Source organism: Patiria miniata, unplaced genomic scaffold (assembly GCF_015706575.1).
Source record: "Patiria miniata isolate m_02_andy unplaced genomic scaffold, ASM1570657v1 HiC_scaffold_2, whole genome shotgun sequence".
Lineage (NCBI taxonomy): Eukaryota > Metazoa > Echinodermata > Asteroidea > Valvatida > Asterinidae > Patiria > Patiria miniata.
Genome location: NW_024037058.1, coordinates 19,611,469 through 19,622,487, shown reverse-complemented (window position 1 = coordinate 19,622,487; position 11,019 = coordinate 19,611,469). Strand labels below are relative to the sequence as shown.

Below are 11,019 nucleotides of genomic sequence, written 5' to 3'. Positions count from 1 at the left end.
CGTCACACGCACCCAGGTAACGCGTCTCGCCACGATTTACCGCTAGAGGGCGCTGATTATGATTAACGCTGATTGTGATAAGCGCAGCCATATGAAGTGATTTCGTCTTTTACATTGTGATTGATTTTATTGAAAAGTGCACTTCTTTTAAACCTTTTCAAAAATTTCCCACACTTTTCCGGACAACTGAGGGTGTTGTTGCTGTGATGTAATTTCAGGGAGACACTTTTCAGTTTAAGTATAGGTGTTTTCTGTTCACATTGTGATCCCAAAAATGTGTTCATTGAAACATTTGTGAAAAAAGGTTTGCTCTTCGGCTAACTGTCATCTTAAGAAAACAACTTAAGAAAATAGCATTTAAAACGGCGAAACATATAAGTTTTGCAACTTTTGGTGCAGAAATAGTTGTGACATTGAGGTTTCTGTCTAAAATGACATCACTACATTTGTTTATAAATATATCTATGGAATTTTTTTAGCATAAAAACCAAAGAGACACATTTGAAAATGGTTAACCAAAAATGTTAAATGAGTATAAATGGGACACAAAGGTGCATTTTCAAGGATTGCATCTTTAAGGTACGGTGGCCCTGGAACGACATTTTAATATTGACTTGTTTTAATATGAACCTTGTAACTTCTTAATATTGACGTTGTACCTTCGCAATATGCACGTTGCACGTAGCTTAATATCGCATTGTGGAAGTTGTTCCTTCTTAATGTGAATGTTCCAACTTGTTAATGTTCACGTTCGAACTTGTCAATGTACACCATTGATCATGCTTGATGTCAACGTTGCACCTTGCTTCTTCGCAATATGAACCATGTACCTTCGCATTGTGAACGTTTGACCTTGCATCTTGTTAATATCATTGTTGAACCGTCCTCCTTCGCAATGTGAATCATGCATTCTAAAAAGTACGAAGTCCTTGTCAAGCCCTATAGTTAAACAACCAGTTATGATGGAGTTTCAATCTGACAGCTGTTTAATGTCACTTAACCTGGGTCTACCTTGTAGTGATTTGTATCATGAATCAAGGCTCTCTGATATATTTCACACCTATTGTTGATCACTGTGTGCGCATATTAATTGAAATATTGTAATACAGGGAGTTTCCATAAATATTATGATAGGGGCGCTGTAAGTTGCCGTGCATCGTGGAGTTGCAGCACTGCTGACATGAACTGACACAGTGGAAACCGCATGCAAGCGTGAAGTGTACACGCTTGCAGACATTCAGATGGCCACATGAGCCACGTTATCGCAACTGTAAAGTTCGCTCAAAATCGTATACAAAATAGTGGTTAACTATATAATTATTTCAACCACACAGAGAAAAAAAGAACCATTGAGTTTTTAATTTTACATGTAAACTTAACTGATCGAGACCTATACCGTAGTCTTTGCCCGGCGGGCTGGATGCTGTATTTTATTCTGTATTGACAAGGTAATGCGTGCGCGGAGTATATGCCTGAAATCTCCTGGGTAGCGCTGAAGACAACATAACTGTTGACAGCGTCCTCTGCCGCACGCCATGGCAGCTTCACCGGGCTTGTCAGTGACTGGCTGGGTTCCGTAATATCTCATCTCAACTGGAGCTGTCCGTTGCAGACTCGTCTTTGTCGTCAGTGCGTGATCAAGTGAATTATCACAGATATAAATATATACTCGGCCAGCAACACTCGCTGGTGAATAAGCTAGACCAAACGACTTGTAACGTAACGACACTAAAGGGAATATTATATAGATCTATGCGAACGGTGTCAATTATAAGCCTGCATTGGTATTTACTCGGAAATATTTCCGGAAATGTTTTGTCGTTTCGCTTTCGATGTTGGCCTCTTCCTCGAAACCTGACCAATTACAGATGAGGACGTGTAACCCAATATGATGTGGTTGAATAACAGGATGGGGTTAGACTAGAATTGGAACATTTTCTGGAAAGAAAGGTAATCTATACGGTGTAGATTACATTTCTTTCCAGAAAATGTTGCATGGATGGCTATACATAGAAAAAGAAAACCGGTCAAGATGTAAACCAAAACATACATTTTTGAAATTAAACATATATTCGTCTCCCGATGGCAAAATATCGGTGTCTATGATTGCTTACTATATACAGGTGACCCAAACAAATGCAACCCTGAAACATTTGTCCCTTTTTTTCAAAAACGTGATCTATGAATTTTTAAGTTTTGGATATGAGATAAAAGCTGAGAGTTTTTTCTCTTGTATACTGAAAAAGTCATAAAAACAGTACATTGCGTAGCTGAGAAAATGCAAATTAAGTAACACCACTCCTGGTCCATTTCAATGACATTACCACAGTTAAGAAACATTTAATTTAATATGTCTGTCATTAATTGTGCAATTTCTTTAGTCTTTGGACATATTTATGATGATGAAAAGGTTTAAAATAGGACTAAAAGGATAAGATACCTGTTCGGGTGGAAAACAAAAGGTATTTCCATCAAATTCATTCGTACTCTTGTCATGTGCCGTGTTGTTTGTAAGGATTAGGACACAATGCGCTACACGTATTTCATGCACAAAATTGGTACAATGTAATTCCCTTAACTGTGGTAATGCCGTTGGGATGGACCATAAAGGAGTTGTGTTACATAATTTGCATTTTCTCAGTAACCCAATTTGCTGTTTTCATGTTTTTCTTTTCAGTATTTAATGAAAGAAAAACCTCTAAGCTTTAATCTGATATCCAAACCATAACAATTTATAATTCATGTTCAGGCTAATGAGCGCTGTTTCACTAGAAAAGATGTGTTCAATTCATGAGACTAATTAATTTCTTGACTGTATACTCTCCGTCAATTACAATAATGCAAAACAGTGTTCTGTGATCACGTTAAGAAGGCTTTTATCATAATACTTTACATCCTTCAAGCCCTATTCAGATTTTTTTTGTGTTTTTAATCATAGTTACGAGAGATTTCCGATGGTGTACATTGACAAGATCGAACGTGAATATTAACAAGTTGGAACATTCACATTTAAGAAGGAACAACTTCCACAATGCGATATTAAGCTACGTGCAACGTGCATATTGCGAAGGTACAACGTCAATATTAAGAGGTTTATACAAGGTTCACATTAAAAAAGTCAATATTAAAATGTCGTTCCAGGGCCACCGTATTAAGGTGAGAAACACAAAGGGTGGATTTAATTTTTTCGAACTTCCCAACAAACCATGTAAATGCATGCAATAACACTGAACAATAGAGAAACAAGCTGCAAGGTTAAGACCCAAGTATAAGTACAGTATACCTAAGGTGTACATTCGGTTTTTGTAGAACGGCATTCCCTAGTTAAGTGTAAATATATATTTTGTTCAGCCCCCCCCCCTCCTCACCCCCCCCCCCCCTCCACCCACCCCACCAACTCGCCACTGATGTGAGGCTGACCGGGAGATGAACGGTAAGGCCGGTGGTGGCTCTGAAGGGGACCCGGACTGTAGTGGGGCCTTTCAGTGGCAATCACTGTGCATTACAAAATATTTGGTTGGAATTAAACTACATCTGCCAACTCCCATGTACAAATGCCGAGCATTAAGGTATTCCTGGAGTTATACAGCATCTGCGGGTGATTTTATTTCCCGATAGCAGGCTATCATCAGCAAAAAGCCTATCTTGGATGAAACCCCAGATGGAATGTCATTTACGTATACAGGAGGAAGAGCAGTGGTCCTAAGACTGTGCCTTGAGGTACTCCGGATACATCATCAGCAAGGCCAGAAGCATCTCCCTCAAGTGACTTACGTGATGTCAGGCAGCTAGAGACCCATCCCTGTGATGCCATAATGCCTCAGCTTGACAAGACGTCTTTGTTGTGGCCCATTAGTCACTTAAACTACTCTCCTTGGGCCGGAAACCGCCGGAAACCGCCAGAAACCGCCGAAATGGCATTCTTCAGTAACTAAACCACTGCAAATGGGTTAAGCGTCATGCATCTTTGCAAGAGCGCCGGGCCATGCTTGCATAAGTTTGAAGTCGTGGTTTCATCTTTTGCCCAGAATTGCACGTTCCACCCTAACTTTTTATAACCCTAAGTTATAATGTTGATTTTGATTGAAGCTCCTTTGTTTTACTTTATAGAACAAGGGCGGATCCAGCACACAATTTTTTTTGGGGGGGGCAAAACAATTTTTGGTCCCCCAAAAAAGTGGGTCAAAAAAATTACGGTGTGGGGTTCTAGATGCTCTGTGGTGCGATCTGAGGCAATTTCTGACCACTTTAACCAATGGTTTTTTTTGAGGAAAAGATGGTGGTGTACTCATTACCTGCCTTTATTGCGATGTCACATAAAACAAAAATTTGGTTTCGTTTTTTTGGGGGGCCATGGCCCCCTTTGCCCCCCCCCCCCTCCCGATCCGTCCTTGTTAGAGAAAAGGAGCTCGGTTTTGATTAAGTTTAAAATGCCCAAATTTTACGAAGTGATAAGGAGACAAGCAATTCCTGAGGGAAAGTCAATTCAGCAGGACTCTAAATTACCCCGGTATATTATGGAATATAAATTGCAGAATAAGAAGCCGTCCATATACGAACGAAAATGCCGATTTTTTTTTAGACCTCTCCCTCCCCCATTGAATTACATGGCATACGCAGTGGTCCCCCGTGTACATGTACATTGTACGTGTACATTGTGCATGTGTACCATAGAGCTATATTAAATTAAGTTATAATTTAATATAGCTCTATGATGTGTTCATGTACATGTGTACATTACAAAACATTACGAATGCGCTATGCTTGCTGGCTAATAATTGATGCAGTTTTAATGGCGATTGTGTACAAAAATGTAGTTAGGTCAAACTAGCGACATTTCAAACCAACAAGAGTGTCGTGGATAGGGTAGGGTTTTTTTATGATGAAGATGATATTAAAATGCAATTGACACGTAAATAAAGATGGCGATCACCGCGACGGGTGAATGCGCAAAACGACGTTGATTCACATTGCATAAACTGCACAATGCGTACGAATATCCAATTTTCCACCAAAAGACAGTGTTCAAATTTCAAGGAAAACAAATTGTCATTAGATTTCAGAGAAGTCAGTTTTAGGTTGCAGAAATTGTTTTGGAATGAAAAAAAAAAATGACTCTGTACTTGACCAAAACTGCATAGGGGTTCGTATCCGACCTTTTTATCATGTCGCGGTCTCTGAAGTTTTAAGGTATAGTTCATCATTTGTAATTTCTGCATTTTGTTCCTTTGAAGCAACAAAAGTGCTCAAAATCTAAAGAAGGGTGCTGAACAACTAACCTGATGAAGATTCAGCTCAGCTTCAGCTGTATATTCCGAGAGAACAGCATTATAGGATCTAGACATTTCAAATCAAAAGTTGCTGAATCGTGTTTTGAATTGGGACTGAATTCAGCGTTGGCTCGCGGTGGAAGACCCATACGCATAAAAGTTGGTCCTGATTAAATATCAATAAGTACATTGATTTCATTACAATTTATTAAAAGCTAATTATCGCTCTGCGTATGTACACAATGTTAACAACAACAACAACAACAACAACAACAACAACAACAACCCCTCACCCCTTCGTGCATACGTACTTTATGGACTGCTGCTAATTACAGCAGTGTTGCCCGTCTTATTGGATTGCAGACAATAAGACGGGCAAGCGCAGAAATGAATGTTCAGCTAATTGAATACAGGGAGAGTTGGGCCATAAAAGACTCGAAGATAAAGTAATCTAATAAGCTTGGAGCCAATCTAATCCAGGAGACAGAATTGTCTCGTAAAAGTGGATTGAATAATCTGAATGTTATCCAAAACATGGGTTTTCTTTCAAAGAAATCTTACATTTCCTTTGGCGGGTACTATGGATGATCAAGTTTCGAAAATGTTTTTTTTTTTTTTTAAATCAACTGCACGTGGGATGTCCAGGGTGGAGTGTTCCCTCAACTTGCAGTTCGTTGTCCTTTAGACATTCAGTTAAGAAGTTATTGTTTTTAAAGAATGATTTTTATTGAAACAATTATTGTACACAATTATCTATGGTTTATTTCCGAACCTTTATACGTGCACATTTACAATGTATACAGAAAAGAACAAACGCTTCGTTTTATATAGTCTGGGGTCAGACAATTTTATTTATAGCGCGATCACATGCTTTCATAATTATATTTGCAATTGAGGGCCAGTTTTGTTTTCATCTCAAGGTTCGCTCGTACCCCCCGCCCTGCAAACAGGACGCTGTGATACTCTGATGAGCTTCACAGAATCTTGTGAAGGAAATGGCCTATGACCTATATATAAAGCATCTGGCTGCAGCTGTTCAAGACCGCAGTTAGACAATGTGCGCAAATGCTATCCGAAAACTTCCTATAGAAATGCGCACATTCCATACCGGATGTGATTTCTGTTTCATTGCAGCCCATGTGACAACATTTTGAGCGTCGCATAATGCAATCCGACCGTTCGTGATTCGAAACGGAGCCTGACCAAGTGACTGGAATTGTAAATTTACAACACATGTAAGTTTTACAGAATGTCCTACATTATTACACTTTTCAAAAAAACAAAACATCTCTAAACTGGAATAAAAGAGTAATGAATCAGTCTTAACGGCCGTTTCAAACACTGCAGAGTCATGACCTTGATGACGCGCAGGTCACTGGTCACGCAAAATCTAACCAATCAGAGCGTGAATTCATCAGAGTATCCCAGCGTCCTGTTTGCAGGGCGGGGGTACGAGCGAAATCTCAAGGGGGCACAGTTATAACCGCGAGAGGGGCACTTTTGTTGGCCTGGGAAAATCTGCCCCCCCCCCCGTTCCGCCGCCCCTGCATGCCTCTCCTTTGCATTCTTTTCGTCATCTATTCAAAACTTTCCAAGATATATTTCGAAGAAAACGTATGTCACTCCACTATGAGTACCACATTTAGCTACAAGCCCTTAATTATAATTCCGTGTATCATACATAATACTTGTGAGTGCATGAAATAAATCAAACTTAAAGCAAGAAACTATTATATGAGTGTTCAGTGTTCGATTTCATTCGTTTGAGATCTGGCGGCTAATTTAGTGAGTAACGATCGCATTGCGGTTGCGTTTTCCGCGTCCGACCATCTCCAAAAATCCGTTGCGAAACTGGCGGTACTTGAAGGCGTAGATGACCGGGTTGACGCAGCAGTTGGTGGCCACCATCGCCACAGACAGAAGGTAGTACCACTTATCATGCACCGTCCAACCGACAGTGAACATGAAGATCAGAAACTGGTTTGGTGTCCAGCAGACCACGAACGTGATGAAGACGATCAGTAGTGTCTTGAAGGTGTTGCGCCTGGCCTGCATGAGGGATTCCATCATATTCGGTGCTGGTCGAGAGGTATCCGAGTTGGATGTGCCGGCCGCGGGTGCCGCGGCCACCGGTGCCGGTGCTGGTGCCGGTCCCACCCGGGCTGCTCCTCTCTTGAGCTCCACGCTGATACGGATGTACGCGAACAGCATCACTGCCACCGGTACCACGTACTGCATGAAAACAGTCAGGATCCCCATGACCTGGGAAATTGGGATATCTCTTGCCACACACTTGCCGTTCGGAAACTCGAATATCACCAGACCGTAAGACTTGATTACGACTCCGATGATCCAACAACCAATTATGATGAAGCCGACTTTCAGCCGTGGGTGCGCGGCGAATGCCGCTTGGTACTTGAACGGATGAACGATGGCGAAGTACCTCTCCATGGTCAACGACAGCAGATTATAAGTTGAAATTGCAAACAGGAGAAAAAGTACAAAGTTACTGTTCCAGATGACGCAGATGAAGTACCCCTGGGCACTGTCGGGCAGGGGTTCGGGCAGCGGAACTTCACTCTGTAGGAGAATCATGGTCGAGCCCAAGACATCCACCACAGCTTGGTGGAAGATGAAGGCGTTGGTGCGAGTCTGCATCGATGAGACTTTACCGATGACAAGACAGACGAGACCGTTGCCCAAGATGCCAATAATGCCCACGATAGTCTTATAGATCCGTAAAACTAGTATCTTTTCCATGTCTTTATCAGCTATAGGCCTATTGTGTGCAGCTATTTGAGTAAAAGGGTGTACATGTACACGTTTTTGTCTACATAAACTTGAAACCTCTTTGATCGCAAGACATCAAGAGACAACCGTACCAGTTGACGCATCCTTTATAAGCGTTCCTGCTGAGTAGCTCTTGTCCAATAAACGTGAAGATATTATGCGCATAGCCTGTCTCTGTAAGCACAATACCGAGTACCGGTAAATCGTCTTGGGATAAGAGCTATGAGTGGAATCGGCCAGACTTATTATGATGTTCGCCACTCCCATAATTATCTGAGCCAGGCGTTACAATTATTGTCTCGAAAAGTGGATTGAATCGTCCGAATGTGTAACAAAAGAAAAAAAGTTAGTTTTCGAAAACACGGCTTGTTTGCAAAGTAAATCTTACATTGCCTTTTGCGAGTATTATGGAAGTTCCTGTTCCATCAGTCTGGACAATGGACCGATCCAGTAAGCCCCTCCCACTGCGCACTGGGCAAATTAACACGTGCTCCTTTCCAATGCCACACTGCATTTTCCTGCCGCGCGCATCATACGCGCGTGCTCGCATGTTGGACCTTTGTGCACGGATGTCGGACATAAATCACGGCTGTGATTGGTCAGAATACCATGGGGCGGTGCTTACTGGATCGGTCCATTACAAAACCAGTTCAATGTTTCTGCATCGTGTGCACATCAAGATCTGACGATTTCCACTTGGACCTCAACTTTCACTTGGTTGTCCTTTAGACATTCAGAAAGAAGGTTATTCTCTTTGAAGGACAATTTTATGAAACATCAACATTATTGGACACACACATAATGATTAATTCTTTTATACACATTCACATTTTGTACACAAAGAAACGTGCATTTCATGGTATACAATTCTGCGGGTATGCATGGTTTGTCTTTGCAAACAATGAAGTCATACATAGACATTAAAGAGACTGTTTGTTTAGACTTTACGATGCAATTAATGCGGTTTGGATTTTGTTAAAGGCTCTGTGAACAAGTTATTATGCGCGACATAATTATCTGTACAAGTTAGTGGAAATTGTTTTGCACTTATATACTTAACGTATGAATATTATTCACACGTTTACGTGTTCAGGCGGCATGATTTCGATTTATACTGGAGAAAGTCGAATCGTTCAAACAAAATTTGATAGTTATATTTTTTGGGGTAAACTTATGGGGCATATTTTGGTCCATTTAATTTCGGGGACAGACATGTGCAAAACTGTAAACGCGCATGCGCATCGATCGAAACAAAATCGCTGTTCCGATAAAACCGTCGGCAAGAGTGCCTTTTATGACCAGCGTGGTATTTGGTCCATTAGTCAAATTAGTTTTGGTCTTTCGGGGACAGACATACAGACCGACCGACCGACCGACCACCAATAATGACATGTAGAAGCTCCTGCCAGAGCTTACAAATATTTACAATTCATAACCTTCCAATATAAACATTTTTCATCGTTGAATGATCGTCAACAATTAAAGACAACAGCTTTGTTTTATACACTAAATATTTCCACACAAAATTCCATCGTTCGTTAATTACGCTAAATACACAAAGTAATGAAAGTGCGACGCACTCAGTTTTTCGTTTTGACGAAGTGACGAACCTCTATTACTGGCAAACTCATGTAAGCTTCTAATTTTGTACACGGTGTCAGCTTCACATGCACGTCGTGTATGCCCTGGCGAGTGGCCTGTCCTTTAGACCGTCGGTTTGTTCTCGCTGGAGGCATAGGCTACAGGATCCAAGGGTCAAGTACAAGGGTTATTTGGATCAGTTGAAATCATTTTTTGATATACTATCTACGGGTTGGACGCATGCGTGGTAAAAAAACTAGATTGTGCGATGACTCGAAATCCCGAGGTATTGTTGAGTCATTTCAAATTGATTGGTGCAGTTATTAATTACGATGCCAAAGTCCGGATGTAATGTGCTCATGTGAAGTCACGTGACTTTCTAACGAATGGGTAAAACCTCGTCACCGCGGAAACATATGAACTTTGAAACGCCATTTATAACTACCGAACGGTTGTGTGGTCGTCTCATTTACCAACTGACGGTTTGGAGGCCAAACACAAATCTACAGGTTTTAAAGAGAAAAACAGCTGATTTTTAAAGATGTCGGATTCGGCAGGTGAGCAAGAACCGCAAACCCCCAAGGCCAAAGCGCCGGTGGATCTGACTGGCAAGTGGAAGCTGATCAAAAACGAGAACTATGACGAGTTTCTGCAAGCGCTGGGCGTTGGCAAAATCGCCCGCGTGGCGGCTAGCTCCCAGGCTCCCACCATGGAAATCAAACAGGATGACGACGACAACATGGTGGTGACCCTCTCCACGCCCATGCGCTCCATGGAGGACCGGTACACGGTCGGGCAGGAGTTCACCAACCCGGACTCGACCCTGGACGGAGAGGAGGCCACCTACATGCCCAGCTGGGACCGGGAGGGCAAGAAACTGTCCATCCGGAACATGAGTCGACCGGAGGATGGGATCCACATCACCAGGGAGCTGGTTGGAGGGATGCTGGTGCAGACGCAGATGGTTGGCACGGTGGTTGCCAAGCGATACTTTGTACGAACTGTCTAGAAGATGATGCTACCATTCCTTACAAATTGCCAGTACTGCTTCTATATTAACGCAGGATTTTGACAGAGGAAAGCTATAAGAACGACGCTGAAGCACGTTCTCCGGGGTTCCATCCAGACGTCAATTTGCTCTCCAAAAAAACTTACACGCCAAATGTGACCTTGTGAACAACTATTCGCTATATACAGGATTACCCCCAAAAAGTTGTGCGAGCAGATATCCTTTAATTTCTCAAAAACTATTTAACATTAGTATTTAAACATTAGCATTTAATCTTGATGGAGCATATTTATTATATACTCTTGTATATATTATAATCAGTAAAAATGCCATGGAAATCCGTTCATGCAAACCAGAGATCTAACAGAT

General features: G+C 41.6%; 2 protein-coding genes across 2 annotated transcripts; one reads left to right on the top strand and one right to left on the bottom strand.

Moving 5' to 3' along the window:
- Nucleotides 1-7,024: 7,024 nt before the first annotated feature.
- LOC119726811 (RYamide receptor-like) lies at nt 7,025-8,030 on the bottom strand. Its single transcript, XM_038198671.1, has one exon. The coding sequence runs from the start codon at nt 8,028-8,030 to the stop codon at nt 7,053-7,055; it is 978 nt and encodes a 325-aa protein (XP_038054599.1). The 3' UTR covers nt 7,025-7,052.
- A 1,884-nt stretch (nt 8,031-9,914) lies between these two features.
- On the top strand, nt 9,915-10,718 carry LOC119726938 (cellular retinoic acid-binding protein 2-like). The gene has a single exon (XM_038198781.1). The coding sequence runs from the start codon at nt 10,183-10,185 to the stop codon at nt 10,648-10,650; it is 468 nt and encodes a 155-aa protein (XP_038054709.1). The 5' UTR covers nt 9,915-10,182; the 3' UTR covers nt 10,651-10,718.
- Nucleotides 10,719-11,019: the final 301 nt, after the last annotated feature.

Coding starts and splice junctions, on each gene's coding strand:
- LOC119726811 (XM_038198671.1), bottom strand. CDS start 8,030: ATGGAAAAGATACTAGTTTTACGGATCTATAAGACTATCGTGGGCATT.
- LOC119726938 (XM_038198781.1), top strand. CDS start 10,183: ATGTCGGATTCGGCAGGTGAGCAAGAACCGCAAACCCCCAAGGCCAAA.